The sequence below is a fragment of the Aquarana catesbeiana genome, linkage group LG02 (assembly GCF_042186555.1).
Source record: "Aquarana catesbeiana isolate 2022-GZ linkage group LG02, ASM4218655v1, whole genome shotgun sequence".
Classification (NCBI taxonomy): domain Eukaryota; kingdom Metazoa; phylum Chordata; class Amphibia; order Anura; family Ranidae; genus Aquarana; species Aquarana catesbeiana.
In genome coordinates, this window is record NC_133325.1 from 625,118,667 (window position 1) to 625,134,632 (window position 15,966).

Here is a 15,966-nt window from a genome sequence, read left to right on the forward strand (position 1 = left end):
TGAATCAGAAGTAATAAAAAATATAACTGGAATGTAACATGATCCCACACAGTGTGTGACTATCAGAATGCAGTTACATTCAGTTATAAATATAGGTTTTTTATAGAGAACCATCTCTTAGTATAATAAATGAAGAGATATCAGGAATTAGGATGTCAGTCCATTGAATCTTCTTGGTGCATGGATGATGTGGCATAACGGCCTCTTTTGTGAAAATGATGATTCCCATTTTGTTCTGAAATTTTCTGGGTGCTGCCTGAAGGTGAAGATGATGCCATTCTTCTGCGTGTGGGAGTGTTGCTGCTTGTGGGTTCTGTCAGATTTAATTTTAAAAGGGTTTGTTGTAGTTCATCTGCTGATCTGCTTCTGTAAATTGTACCTTGGTAGTTAAATCTGACTGAAAAGGGGAAGCCCTATTGATACATAATGTTGTGGCGTTGCATTTCCATTAGTTGGGGTTTCATGGATCGTCTTTTAGTAATAGTAAGTTGGGATAGGTCAGCAAAAATTTGATAATTGTGTCCTTGAAAATGAAGTTCTTTTTTTTCTCTTGCAGCAATTAGTATTTGTTCTTTCGTTCTGTAATAATGACATTTTGTGATTATATCACGTGGAGGTCCATCTTTCTTTTTGGCTGTGAGGGCTCTGTGTACTCTGTCCAGTTCTAAACGTTCAATAGGGATATCTGGCTTTAGTTCTTGTAATAGAGCAGTAATAGTAGATTGCAGGTCTGTCACAGTTTCAGGTATTCCCCTTATGCGCAAGTTTGAACGTCTGGCTCTATTTTCGTAATCTTCGAGCTTAGTTTGAAGTATTAAATTCTCTTTTTTTAATTGTTCCAATTCTGTTATATTTTCTTGGGTTGTAATTTCAATTTCATCCATTTTTATTTCTAAGGCTGCGGTGCGGTTTCCCAGCTCTCTTATTTCTTTGGTTAGGCTTTTTGTTATTTGGTCTGAGGTTTGTTTTAAAGCCTTATGAAGCATCTTTTCAAATTGTAATAATATTACTGGGCATACTGAGGAGACTTGTGGAGAAGTTTGTGAGAGGATTTGTTCTGTATCTGACTCAAATGGAGAGTCTTGCTGTGACATTTTATGTCTGTGAGAGCGCCCTGATGCTGTATCTTGTGAGGTGACTGGAGCTGCTTCAGCTGCAGTGAGTGCCTGTGAGTTCTTTGTGAGGTGATTTTTATTTCTGCCACGGTTTCCTCCCAGTACCATATTTCCTGCCCAAACTTTCACAGTTTGTTCCCTGGGGAAAAAAGGTTCAAATGGATACCTTTTGAGCCTGCAGGCTCCGCTTTGTCCTTCTCTTCTTTCCTCAGCGGTGTGGAGCTCTAACAATGCATGTCTGCTCCGCTAGGCTCCGCCTCCTGCCCCCCCAATCATGCCATTTTCATGACTCCACCAAATTCATTCATGGTGCTGAAAATGGTGAATATTTTTGTTAGTAATGCATTGCATACATTAACAACAAAAACAAGGTGTCTGTAGCAGACCCACAACATAATAATAGTTCGCTGAAGAAGAGATTGTCACCTCATGTATCAAATAAATTACATTTGCACTATTGAAGAAAATGTCCAAAAAGAAAAGCCCATTGGAGAACCTAGGAGACAGCTAAAAGAAACCCAGGCACTAAATCAAAGGAAATCTTATTTCAGTTTGAGTTCAAAAATTGTTGATAAAATGTTTCTTAATCAGTTTCTGACATATCAATGGCCCCCCTACCCGCAAAGTACTCAACATACTTCTGTCTTACTTCGCGGGCGCTTTGGGGGGGCAAGCCAGGACAGACAGCTTCAAGCGCCGTCAGGGTTTCTTGTTGAAGTCCGGCCTCAGGCCCAACTGAGGCCACATAATTCATTGAATTTCTCTTTAAATAGTTGTGTAGAATGCAGCATGCAAGGATTATATGGTTAAGTTTATATTCTGCCATGTAGATTGGCGGAACCGGCTGGCCATTATCCTGAAAACGTTTTCCACTACTCTTCTGGCTCTGGCCAGGCAGTAGTTATAAACCCTCTGGTCCGGGGTGAGGGTCCTCATGGCTTCAAAACGGTCGGCTGGTCAGAACAAACTAACAGAAAGCACAGAAAAACAGAAAGGCCAGAGCTGAAAATCAGATACGAGCAGACAAGAACGCACTGAAAATCAAATATGTAATATAAATACGAACCCACAAGCACAAACTGAAGAGCAGTAATGATCGTAAAAGCAGGAGGCTGAAAAGCTGGAATCGTCTGTCACCAAACTTCTATTAACACGAGATTAGCGGAAGGAGCCCAAAGGGTGGCGCACTTGGTATTGAACTTCCTCTTTCTAGTGCCGTCGTACGTGTTGTACGTCACCGCGTTCTTGACGTTCGGAAATTCCGACAACTTTGTGTGACCGTGTGTATGCAAGACAGGTTTGAGCCAAAATCCATCGGAAAAAATCCATGGATTTTGTTGTCGAAATGTCCGATCAATGTCCGATGTGTACAGGGCATTACAGTTTTTTTGGTAGCATTGAATCAGTCGCTGACAGTCAGGTGCTTTTTTTCTTGTGAGTCTCACTATGCTACCAGTAAATTTAGAGACCAATATGTCAATACATGCATGAGAGATAGTGAAGAGGAAGTCACTCATCTGTCAGATTCGGGCTCAGAATACGAACCTGTAGACAGCAGCGGCACCCTGACAGATAGCTCTGACGACGGAGTTGTGGTCCCTGCCAAGGTCAGGTGTACCCGACCTCGTTCTTCTGCTGTCATTGAGGTGCAAGAACCGCAGTGCTCTCCTATTAAGCCAGTACTAGCACCGCTCATCCTTCTGGTAAACTGGCAAGCACCAGTGGCCTAGTACATCCTGGTCGTACATCCAGTACTGCAGTATCACTTGGTGACGTGGCGAGTCCCATAAGTGCAGTTCAAGCTGGCAAGGTGGCTAGCACGAGTAGTGTCCTGCTGCCACCAAGAAGAAGACAAAGACAGGCCCCTCAAGCCCATAGTGTCCTTCCTGCTGCATTCACCAGTCCTAATTGGGAGCCCACCACTTCTGCAGCACCCGTACTTCCCAGTGGCGGCTCGTTTATATGCAGTCACAAAAAAAAAATTTTTTAAATGGCCCTTTAAAAAAAATTTTAAAAAGTCCTTAAATGCACTGTGTTCGGGCACCAGAGACAGTGCACTATGGGAAGCGTCACGTCTATGCAATCACAAGATTGCAGACGAGGCGCTTCATTTGCGGGGTTTTAACCCACCTTGCGGCACAATCCAAACCGCCGATCGGCATCCACCCGGTGCCCATAGTATGTATTACTATAGCCGTGTGCTTTGAGTGACAGACTAGTTAGTATGTCACTTCCGGTTTTCCCTGTGTCAGACCAGTGCGCCTGAGCGTAGGAGCTGACTCCTCCACTGCCACTATCTTCAACTTCAAAGAGAAACAACATGCATCTAGTTGGAAATCCACAGGAGGGGTGCAAAGCCGAATCATTCCACTGATAATAGAAGCATTGATGATCACGCAAGGCTGGTCTCCTTATTTCTACAGGATGGATGGATGGGGAGGGTTCACATGGGCTGTGTGTTTAACAAGTGCCGACCGTCAATGCTTATATTATCTCCACTGGTGTTGCTGTGTCTCAGTTTGGCAGTGTCAGTGGAGGCACTTGTTAAACACACAGCCCATGTGACGCCTCCCCATCCATCCATCCATCCTGTAGAAATAAGGAGACCAGCCTTGTGTGACTGAATACACACACAGATAAGACATCCTTCCCAGCCAGCCTATGGAAGGACGGAGGCAGAGGAGGTGTTAGGACAGCTGTCACTAGCCATGGATTGCAGCCTGCTCAGGACAGATCGATCTATCTATCTATCTATCTATCTATCTATCTATCTATCTATCTATCTATCTATCTATCTATCTATCTATCTATCTATCCATCCATCCCACCCACTGTTTATCTATCTATCTATCCTATGTCTATCTAAAATTTTAAAAAAAATGAAAGGAACAGTTTAAAAATAAAACAAAAAAGCAAATTAAATAATAAAAAAAAAAGTACCCCTGTCCCCATGTGCTCACGCGCAAAGGTATACAAGAAGCTGAGCGTCAGCGCAATGACGTCATGGCTGACGTCATGCGCACGGCGTAACCCCTGTCATACAAGCAGCGTGACAGGCGTGGCGCCAATGCGCGAAGGGGCACCTGCCCGATCCTCCCGAGCACAATGCGTACAAGGGGAGGAGGGGGAGGGGCCCACTGGGCGCATCGCAGCTCCCATGATGAAGAAAGGATCCCAGCCGCAACCCTGCGCCAAACAATCCACACACAACAGATGGCCCAAGGCAGAGAGAGTGTGTGTGTTGGACATGTAGGTGGAAGCAGTCAGTGTGGGTATATTAGACCTGTGTCAGAAATGCTGCATGTGAATAATATTATGTACAATACTCGCAGACATAGATGTTCATAAACAATATAAACCAATGTTGATAATATCCATATATAAATGTATAAACCTTAACAAAAGGTACCCTATAAATGAGGGCAACCTCACACAAGGATGGCAGGGGAACACTGCCAATCCCAAATATTCAATTGCTTCCATCCCGGTATCTGAGTACAATAAAGGGGGAAACTGGGACTTTAAATGAGGCACCCAAAGGTGCCTCCATCCCGATAATGAATACAAGAAAAAAAGGGATTTGGGACTTTATATGAAGCAAATGAATAGTGGAGGAAGATTAATATAAAGTATTTTATTAGCATTGATCTCACAGCATTAAATCATTGTTCATTTCATGTATATACATATGGAGCATGCAAAAACTGAGCAAGATAAATAAGAACAATACATACATAACAACGCATGATCAGAATAGTAGATGTATAAATAGGTAAAAAAGGGGAGATGGTTCAAGCACGTGCCACAGGCACCATGCCCGCCGCTGGCACGTGCACCCACAAGATGTCTGCGTAGCTACGAAATAGTATAAAAACATCATAAAGTATACTGGTAATGGATGAATGAATATCAGTCCGTGTGGAGTGCAGCTGTGGCATCAAGTAAAGCTCTACGCGTTTCGTGGGTTTTCCCACTCGTCAGGAGCGGATGCGGCAAGCATTCCTATGGAATATATGTAAAAAGATATAAAAAACTGTATTCTAAAAGGAAAATTTCTCAAAAATGTTCTTTAAGAGTAGGATGATTAACTAACATCACTCACCCACCCGGACAGCAAATGCAACGCGGGATAGCTGGCACATGGCCAGCCGAGAACACAACCCCACCACGGGAGCTGAGGCGGCATAGTACAGGGATGCAACATCAGAGGGTAAAAAAGCGTGCAAGAAATGGATAAGAACTCCATGTGGCAAAGTTTAAGGTATACTTCATAAAGCAAGAGTATCTAGGAACAAAATATTGAATATGTGTATAATTATAACAACATCATATTCTGAGTAATAGTAGTAATTTTATATATAAGTGAACCCAGTGTAGCTCCACAAGAGATGGTGATGAAGTGGGAGTGGTGCCCGAGAGTATGGGAATATATGTAAAGTAATGAATGGATACATGGGTCTATAAAAAATGTGAAAAAAACCACAAAGGTGAACGCAAGCGTCGGTCTGGTGTCATGTGTAAACAGCAATTGTACCATGCATGTGAGGTATCACCACAAAGGTCAGATCAAGGGCAGTAATTTTAGCAGTAGACCTCCTTTGTAAATCTAAAGTGGTAACCTGTAAAGGTTTTTAAAGGCTTTTAAAAATGTATGTAGTTTGTCGCCTCTGCACGTTTGTGCGCAATTTTAAAGCATGTCATGTTTGGTATCCATGTACTCGGCATAAGTTCATCTTTTTTATTTCATCAAACATTTGGGCAATACAGTGTGTTTTAGTGCATTAAAATTAAAAAAAGTGTTTGTTTTTTTTCCAAAAAAAATTTGTTTGAAAAATCGCTGCGCAAATACTGTGAGAAAAAAAAAAGTTGCAACACCCACCATTTTAATCTGTAGGGCCTTTGCTTTAAAAAAATATATAATGTTTGGGGGTTCAAAGTAATTTTCTAGCAAAAAAAAAAACATATTTTTTCGTGTAAACAAAAAGTGTCAGAAAGGGCTTTGTCTTCAAGTGGTTAGAAGAGTGGATGATGTGTGACATAAGCTTCTAAATGTTGTGCATAAAATGCCAGGACAGTTCAACCCCCCCCCCCCCTCAAATGACCCCTTTTTGCAAAGTAGACACCCCAAGCTATTATTTATGAATATTTTATATTTTGCCACAAGTTTTGGGAAAATTACATTTTTTTTTTTTTTTTACACAAAGTTGTCACTAAATGATATATTGTTCAAACATGGCATGCTTATATGTGGTGGAATTACACCCCAAAATACATTCTGCTGCTTCTCCTGAGTATGGGGATACCACATGTGTGGGACTTTTTGGGAGCCTAGCTGCGTATGGGACCCCAAAATCCAATCACTGCCTTCAGGCTTTCTAAAGGCAAAAAATTGTGATTTTACTCCTCACTACCTATCACAGTTTCCAAATGACCCCATTTTGGAAAGTACACACCCCAAGGTATTTGCTAAGAGGCATGTTGAGTATTTTGCAGCTCTCATTTATTTTTGAAAATGAAGGAAGAAAATAAAAATGTATTTTTTTTTCTTTTTTTAATTTTCAAAACTTTGACAAAATGCGAGCTCTGCAAAATACTCAACTTGCCTCTCAGCAAATAGTTTGGGGTGTCTACTTTAGAAAAAGGGGTAATTTTGGGGGGGGGGGGGGTTGAACTGTCCTGGCATTTCATGCACAGCATTAGAAGCTTATGTCACATATCACCCACTCTTCTAACCACAGACAAAGCCCTTTCTGACACTTTTTGTTTACATGAAAAAATATATTTTTTTTGCTAGAAAATTACTTTGAACCCCCAAACATTATATATTTTTTTAAAGCAAAGGCCCACAGATTTAAATGGTGGGTGTTGCAATTTTTTTTTTTCACACCGTATTTGCGCTGTGATTTTTCAAACTCAACTTGCCTCTCAGCAAATAGCTTGGGGTGTCTACTTTACAAAATGAGGTGATTTGGGGGGGGGGGGGGGTTGTGCTATCTGGGCATTTCATGGCCTCTGAAACTGTGATAGGCAGTGAGAAGTGAAATAAAAAATTTACGCCCTTAGAAAGCCTGAAGGTGGTGCTTAGTTTTCGGGATCCTGTACGCGGTTAGACTGCCAAAAAGTCCCACACATGTGGTATCCCCATACTCAGGAGAAGCAGCAGAATGTATTTTGGGGTGTAATTCCACATATAATCATGCCATGTTTGAACAATATTTCATTTAGTGACAACTTTGTGTAAACTAAAAAAAAAAATTGTAATTTTTTTTAAACTTGTGGCAAAATATAAAATATTCCATGGACTCAACATGCCTCTCAGCAAATATCTTGAAGTGTCTTCTTTCCAAAATGGGGTAATTTGTGGGGGTTTTGTGCTATCTTGACATTTCATGGCCTCTGAAACTGTGATGGGTAGTGAGGAAGTGAAATTACCATTTTACGGCCTTAGAAAGCCTTAAGGCGGTACTTGTTTTTCGGGGTCCTGTACATGGCTAGGCTCCCAAAAAGTCTCACACATGTGGTATCCCCGTACTCAGGAGAAGCAGCAGAATTAATTTTGGGGTGTAATTTCACATATGCCCATGGCATGTTTGAGCAATATATCATTTAGTGACAACTTTGTGCAAAGAAAAAAAAATGTAATTTTCCCGCAACGTGTGGCAAAATATAACATATTCCATGGACTCAACATGCCTCTCATCAAATAGCTTGGGGTGTCTACTTTCCAAAACGGGGTCATTTGGGGGGGTTTGTGCTATCTTGGCATTTTATGGCCTTCGAAACTGTGATAGGTAGTGAGGAGTGAAATAAAAAATTTACGCCCTTAGAAAGCCTGAAGGCGGTGCTTGATTTTTTGGGGTCCTGTACACGGCTAGGCTCCCAAAAAGTCTCACACAAGGGGTATCTCCATACTCAGGAGAAGCAGCAGAATGTATTTCGGGGTGTAATTCCACTTATAACCATGGCACATGTGAGCAATATATCATTTAGTGACAACTTTGTGCAATTTATTTTTTTATATTTTTTTAGTAATTTTTCAACTACTTGTGACAAACAATTCCAAAATGGGGTCATTTGGGGGGGGTTGTGTAGAACTGCCCTGCCATTTTAGCACCTCAAGAAATGAGATAGGTAGTCATAAATTAAAAGCTGCGTAAATTCCAGAAAATGTACCTTAGTTTGTAGACACTATAACTTTTGCGCAAACCAATAAATATACCCTATTGACATTTTTTTTTTACCAAAGACATGTGGGTGAATACATTTTGGCCTAAATGTATGACTAAAATTGAGTTTATTGGATTTTTTTTATAACAAAAAGTAGAAAATATAATTTTTCTTCAAAATTTTCGGTCTTTATCCGTTTATATCACAAAAAATAAAAATCGCAGAGGCAATAAAATACCATCAAAAGAAAGCTCTATTTGTGGAAGAAAAGGATGCAAATTCCGTTTAGGTACAACATTGCATGACTGCTCAATTACCAGTTAAAGTAGTGCCAAATTGTAAAAAGTGCTCTGGTCATTGAGCAGCCTAATCTTCCAGGGCTGAAGTGGTTAAAATATTAGTCTACACAAAATAATATTTTAGTTTTGAATATATGCTAGCAGGCTGAATTGCATACTAGCTTGTTTATATTTCTCTTGGTTTTTGCATAAGCCTAAATGATGCCTTTCAACCAGCAATCCAAAAATAATATTGCAATAATAACAAACAGTAATCAACACATTGTGGGCAAGTACATTGGTAGAGGGTTATCTAAGCTAATCTAAATTTAGGATTTTGGTAGACTCGGGAAGCATAATTAATTCAAAGTTTTTTTTTCCTGTCTGTGACCTTTAGGCTCCATGCACACTGGCTTAAAAAAATGTTGCTTCTACAGGAGTTTTGTGTTCTGCCTGTAGAAGCAGCTCAATGTTATCCTATGTGTCCATGCACATTAGGACGTAGGGAGGCATATTTTGAGTTTAACGTTTAGAGGCAGAAAAAAAAAAAAAACTTCTGATTCGTGTTTCTGATTGGAGCTTTAAGGCAGAAAAAATGTAAAACTCTCCTAAATTTGTCTAAACTTTGTAAAAAAATGCTCTATATGATCGTTTTTTACTTCCGAGAGAACAGATGTTTTAAATGATAAATGATAACAAACAATAATGTAATATAAATGTGCAAAAATGGTGTATTAAATCAAGTCCCAAAAACATCTAATCCATATGGTTCTTCATGCTAGGGATGTCTCTAATACGTATTCTTTTCGTGCCTTCACACACCTGTTATGTGCTCACAGAACTCTCATCTTAAAACAGTGAATATCCAGCCTCAAATTACAAATAAATATCCAGCCTTCAAATGTATCACTCCAGGATCCTCTTACTGGTATATTCACGCCTTCCTGAAACCCATAGGGTAAACCAGCATCCAGACTCCAAACCACCAGACTTTAAACTGCTACCAAATCTCTATAGGCTCCAGTTGGAATAAAAAAAAAGAAGAAAAATGCCCTCCATAGTGTAATAAATTAAAATACAGGGATATTTATTGCAAATAAGTGGACTCTTACATCAAAATAAGCATTAAAATCACATGAGGATAAAAACACGACATTTGAGCACCTTCTCACTTCACTTCCGGTCTGCGTCTGTCTCTGGTCACGCCCTACGCAATACGTCACAACACGTGACTCCATAGGGGGAACCGGATTGGCGGTTAAGAGATTATATTTATATTTATATGCTCCAGACAGAAAGTGATGCTGTGGCCATTTTCTTGAAGTTCATTTCTAAAACGAGGCATCGCGGCCATTTTCTTAGTGATATGTCTGTATAATCAATGTGTCTAGCGACCATTTTCTTGTGGTCAATCTCAAAATGTATTATTCCAGCACATGCCAGAAATGTAACTGTTTTTGAAACTGTTAATGGATGGGTTTATTTCCGCTTTAAGGATACATCAGGTGTTTTAGACCACAAATATCACTCTGTAACTTTGTTGAAGTCAATCAAGTATAGATTGCAATCAATCAGCTTCTTCCCCAGCCAGAGCTACTGAGATTTAATTGCTTTGGAAATGGCTATATTTGAAAAAGGGGGGGGGGGTCATAGGGGGGCAGTAAAAACAAGTGGTTGAGCCACATTTTACTGCACCCCAACTGCTCCCCTTTAAGCTGCACAGGCACCTTATGGGGGTATGCATATGCCATGGGTGCAATGCTTATCCTCCCTGTCACGTTCAGTGAATGATGAATATACAATGGACGTCATTGTGGTGCTGATGTTAAAATAGGTGGTGAGGAAGTGATAGAACACTTCAACAATGCCCGTCAAACTCCTTGTAAAAAGCACTCTATCGCTAATCATTCTTCAGTGATTTTTACACTCCAGCGGTATTTTAAGGTACTGTACATTGGGTGTCTGGGATCTATCTTTTTCCTTTTTAATAATTCTTTTTATTTTGTCTTGTTCTAACAAATCTGAAATGTTTTTTCATATTTGTTTTTTATTTGTTTTAAAACAGGAAAGTGGCACTTAGGTGTAAATTGTGAATCAAGGAATGACTTTTGCCACCACCCATTAAATCATGGCTTTGATTATTTTTTTGGTACTCCTTTTACTCTTATAAATGACTGTGAAGCCTCAAGACCAAGTGAAATGCTATTGAATGACAAGAAAAAAATTAAGTTTTATGCACAGATTTTCACCATCACTGTGCTTACATTACTAGTTATCAAACTTTTACATCTAATCATTATTCCATGGAAGCTTTTTATTTTTGCATTTTTTGGTTCAATTTTTTTCCTATATTGGTATGTAGCCCTTGCATTTCTACCACACTGGAACTGCATATTAATGAGAAACTTTGACATTGTGGAACAACCAATGGATTTGGAGTTAAAAGTTGGCCAAATAGTTGAGGAGGCCAAAGCATTTATTACCAGGTAAGAATAAACATATTATTGTTACAATAAAGCACCAGTATAGGTTTATAGATTTTAGAGTTTTATATTTAAAGTGGACTGGTGCTTTGTCTATGAAGCGCAAAGCAACAGGTTCACTTCCTTTCTTTTTTCTTCTTTTCATGAGTGAGGAAGCATTTGCCCTGTATAAGCTCTATTCTGGAGCTTGCACAAGCCAGAGAAGTCTCCCTCCTCCTATGTGACAGCCCTAGCCTATCGTTTGTCACATGCTTCCCAATGCCTGGAAATGATGGATAGATTTCTTCACCGTCCATCAAGAGAGGTTGAGTATATACTGCTGGTGTAGCTGTCCTCCATGGACAAAACAGTGCCTTTTAAGTCCAGCTAAAATAATTGTCTCTGGCAAAATGGCCTGAAGAAAATTATAGAAGGTAAGAAAGGTACCAAATGAGTTTAAGTCATTCTCGCTTTCAGACTTAAACACTTGAATTCAGCCTGTATTCACCAATTTAAAGGGTTCTTAATTACATTGAAATCTCACCCCCAAAAGTAAACATGTGCTTCTCCATGCAAAGAAAAGCAACAGGTTCATTTAAATATCAGCCTCCCCAATTTACTGTCCTTTTTTCTCTGCCACTGCTTAGTTTACCTACAGGAGTGAAGAGAAGTCATGTGCAAGCTCTAAGATGCTCTGGTCAGAGCTTAGACCAGGCTAAGGTTTCTGTTCACACTCATTTGACTGTACTAGGGCCTGGAAATTGCCACTTACGCAACCTATCTTGGGAGGAAAGGAAGAGAGTCACATTCTCCACATACTCCCCTTTTTTTAGCCCTAAACATAGCAAATAAAAAAATGTGTACAAATTATATACATGCCTTTCATGGTGCTTTGTCAGGAAGTACTATGACAGTAGATGATATCCTACCAAAAGGACACTGACTCGTTACCCAGTGTTCACTAGTAGAAATAAGCTTGACGCGTTTCATGGACTTCTATCCACTCATCAGGAGCCAGGTGCATCCATGTTCTATAGAGAAATGTGGGTAACCCATATGGTCTGGTTAGTATACCCTTATGTGGAAAGACGGAAAAATGAGTATGAAAGAGTGGCCATGCCAAATTGTAACATAAAACCTGACAATGTAAGTCAGTAAGAAAGTCTTAAACTAAACAGGGCAATGACCCTTTTTTCCGCACCAATTGGGTGCGGGGGTTTGGGTGGGCGTCCCCACCGTGTATCTGCGCCACGCCCCTGACACTGTGCGTATGATGCCCTATTGGGCGGCTGGTCACGCACACGTCTGTTATATCACCAGGTTTGACACGTGGGGCGTCACTCCGGCGTCCTGCCGCGGTACCTCTCCTTCTGTACCGTACCATCGTGACGCTGGGGGGAACCGTCTGGCATGATGCGTTTGCATTCCATCCCCCTTTCTACCATCTCTGCACCGTTGACCCAGTACAGAGCCTGTACTTTTAGATCCCCGTCCCTTCTCCACCTGGCTTTCCATCCCATTTGGACTCATAAGGTAATCCCATGGTACTTACCCCACTATCAGGGTCATGGCCCTGTTTAGTTTAAGACTATCTTACCGACTTACATTGTCACAGATATACATTATTTCTACTTTGTACACCCTAGAAGTCCTATTTATAAATGGGGGATAGCGTGCGTTTCCCTGATTTCAAGCTGTTTTCCCTCCTCAACTCCCGGCCCGGGCTCAATGATGGACCCCCAGTAGAAATAGTAGCATGGATAGTACAGTTACAGTGCATCCGGAAAGTATTCACAGCGCTTAACTTTTTCCACATTTTGTTATGTTACTGCCTTATTCCAAAATGGATTAAAGCAGAGCTCCACCCAAAAGTGGAACTTCCACTCATTTGTTTCCTTCCCACTCTGGTACCACAATTGGCACCTTTCGGGGGGGGGAGGGGGGACAGGATACGACAGGTATCCTGTTCCCACTTCCAGGAGCCACAGCCGCGGATATTGACGTCATGGCTCGGCTCCCTCCTCTCCCCTCTGTGACTGGCCCAGTAGGAGAGAGGAGCAGAGCCTCGCGCATGCACAGTAGGGTTCCCGATTTGAAGCAGTAAGGCTACACTGCTGGGTTCCCTTACCTGAAATGGCAGCGACAGCGGCAGCGGCAGTACCCGACAGCTGATAGAAACATCAGCTGCGGTGCCGACATTGCTGGACTCCAGGACAAGTAAGTGTCCTATTATTAAAAGCCACCAGCTGCAGTATGTGTAGCTGCTGCGTTTTTAGTTCTTGCCGTTGGTGGGCAGAACACCGCATTAAATTCATTATTTTCCTCAAAATTCTACAAACAATACTCCATAGAACCCTTTCACACTGAAGGTGCTTTACAGGCGTTTTAGCGCTAAAAATAGCACCTGTAAAGCACCTGTAAACTGCTTCCCCCATCTTCCCAGTGTAAAAGCCTGAGTGCTTTCACACTGGGGAGGTGCGCTTGCAGGACAGAAAAAAATGTCCTGCAAGCAGCGTCCTTGGGGCTAAACTGCCTCTGCCATTGAAATCAATGGGCAGCGCTGCCGAAGAGCCTGCAAAGCGATTCAGCCGTGGAACTTTTCGGGCGCTATTAACTCCTTCTTTGGGGTTAAAAGTGCCCCGCTCCCGCCCGCACAGCGCCACTAAGGCAGCCTGTACCCCAGTGTGAAAGGGCTCATAATGACAGCATGAAAGAAGTTTGTTCGAAATCTTTCCAAGTTTATTAAAAATAGAAAACGAAAAAATCCCATGTACATAAGTATTCACACCCTTTGGCATGACACTCAAAATTGAGCTCAGGTGCATCCTTTTTCTATTGATCATCCTTGAGATGTTTCTACAACTTGATTGGAGTCCACCTGTGGTAAATTCAGTTGATTGGACATGATTTGGAAAGGCACACACCTGTCTATTTAAGGTCCCACAGTTAACAGAGCATGTCAGAACACAAACGAAGCCATGAAGTCCAAGGAATTGTCTGTAGACCTTAGAGACAGGATTGTACCAAGGCACAGATCTGGGGAAGGGTACAGAAATATTTCTGCAGCATTGAAGGTCCCAATGAGCATAGTGGCCTCCATCATCTGTAAATGGAAGACGTTTGGAACCACCAGGACTCTTCCTAGAGCTGGCCGCCCAGCAAAACTGAGCAATCGGGGGAGAAGAGCCTTAGTCAAGGAGGTGACCAAGAACCCGATGGCCACTCTGACAGACCTCTGGCATTTTTTTGTGGAGAGAGAAGAACCTTCCAGAAGAACAACCATCTCTGCAGAACTCCACCAATAGGTCCTGTATGGTAGAATAGCCAGACGGAAGCCACTCCTCAGTAAAAGGCACATAACAGCCCACCCATAGTTTGCCAAAAGGAACCTGAAGGACATATATGACCATGAGAAAAAAAATTCTCTGGTCTGGTGAAACAAAGATTGAACTCTTTGGCCTGAATAGCAAGTGTCAGGTCTGGAGGAAACCAGGCATCACTCAACAGCTGGCCAATATCATCCCTACAGCGAAGCATGGTGGTGGCAGCATCATGCTGTGGGGATGTTATTCAGCAGCAGGAACTTGGAGACTAGTCAGGATCGAGGGAAAGATAAATGCAGCAATGTACAGAGACATCCTTAATGAAAACCTGCTCCAGAGCACTCTGGGCCTCAGACTGGGGTGAAGGTTCATCTTCCAACAGGACAACAAACCTAAGCACCCAGCCAAGATAACAATGGAGTGGCTATGGGACACCTTTGTGAATGTCCTTGAGTGGTCCAGCCAGAGCCCAGAATTGAACCCAATTAAACATCTCTGGAGAGATGAATGGGAAAACTGCCCAAAAATAGGTGTGCCAAGCTTGTAGCATCATACTCAAAAATACTTGAGGCTGTAATTGGTGCCAAAGGTGCTTTAACAAAGTATTGAGCAAAGGCTGTGAATACTTATGTACATGTGATTTGTTTCGTTTTTATTTTTTTTTAAATTTGCAAAGATTTCAAACAAACTTCTTTCATGTTGTCATTATGGTGTATTAAATAAAACAGGAAACCGCGCTAAAACAATAATGAGTAAAGTCCAATTGACAATCGATGAGACAAAGTCCAATTATAATCCAGAACAAAACAGCAGATTTCTCTATGTGATGAGATGGAGAAAATATATGAAAAATAGCTGTGTGGTGAACTGCTTACCAGAACGTAAGCCAAATCAGACAGATGGCTTAAACCCAGCCCAGGCCTTTAGGAGCGCTCCAACGGGCAGGATCCATCGCGCTCATGCAGCAAAACGGGTTCACATAGGGTTTAATCAGAAAAAAATACAAAGACCATAGCGTGATATTGACATAATAATGTATTAGATCAAAAAAAAGGGAAGAAAAATGTGTTCCCACAAATAATCATGAAATCATAAATGCACCCTGAATGCACAGCATGTACAGGGACGTGAAAAATGGTGACATGCAACATGCAATAAGTGGTGCCCTTGGAAGTGAAATTTAAAACACCAAGTGTATCTGTTTACCAAAAGATAAAGTTGGAAGAGCAGACAAAAAACGCCAAAAACAGAAAAAACACACCAGGTGCACAGACACAAGAGGCCGCTTACCAGATGGCAAACTGGTGAAGATATAATGAGCTGTAGGCTTACTGCCTCTGTGTGACCCAGAGTACAAACTAAATTGAACCCATAGGGGTTCCTGTTCACCGGAAAGTTGATTGAAAATGGCCCAAACGAAACCTTGGCAGAGTCACCGCGATCTCGTCCTGGCAGGCCCTCCACAGGCTCAAATATGCAGATGTTTTCAAAGAGGAGAAACAGCCATTTTCAGAAGTGATCAGTCTCCTTCCTGTGCCCGTTGGTTTGTCCTCAGTCTCCTCTGGATTGGCTAGCCTTTGGGCCTAGCCTCATGCTCCACGTTGGGCGCCAGATGTTTTGG

The 15,966-nt window shown here is 41.6% G+C and overlaps 1 protein-coding gene across 1 annotated transcript in view; it reads left to right on the top strand.

The window, feature by feature from the left end:
- LOC141128834 (arylsulfatase D-like) overlaps positions 1-15,966 on the top strand; it is a 146,653-nt gene that overhangs the window by 69,106 nt on the left and 61,581 nt on the right. Inside the window, exon 5 of the mRNA XM_073616387.1 lies at positions 10,626-11,046. Coding sequence (XP_073472488.1) covers positions 10,626-11,046 — 421 coding nt within the window. The remainder of the gene's footprint in view (positions 1-10,625; positions 11,047-15,966) is intronic.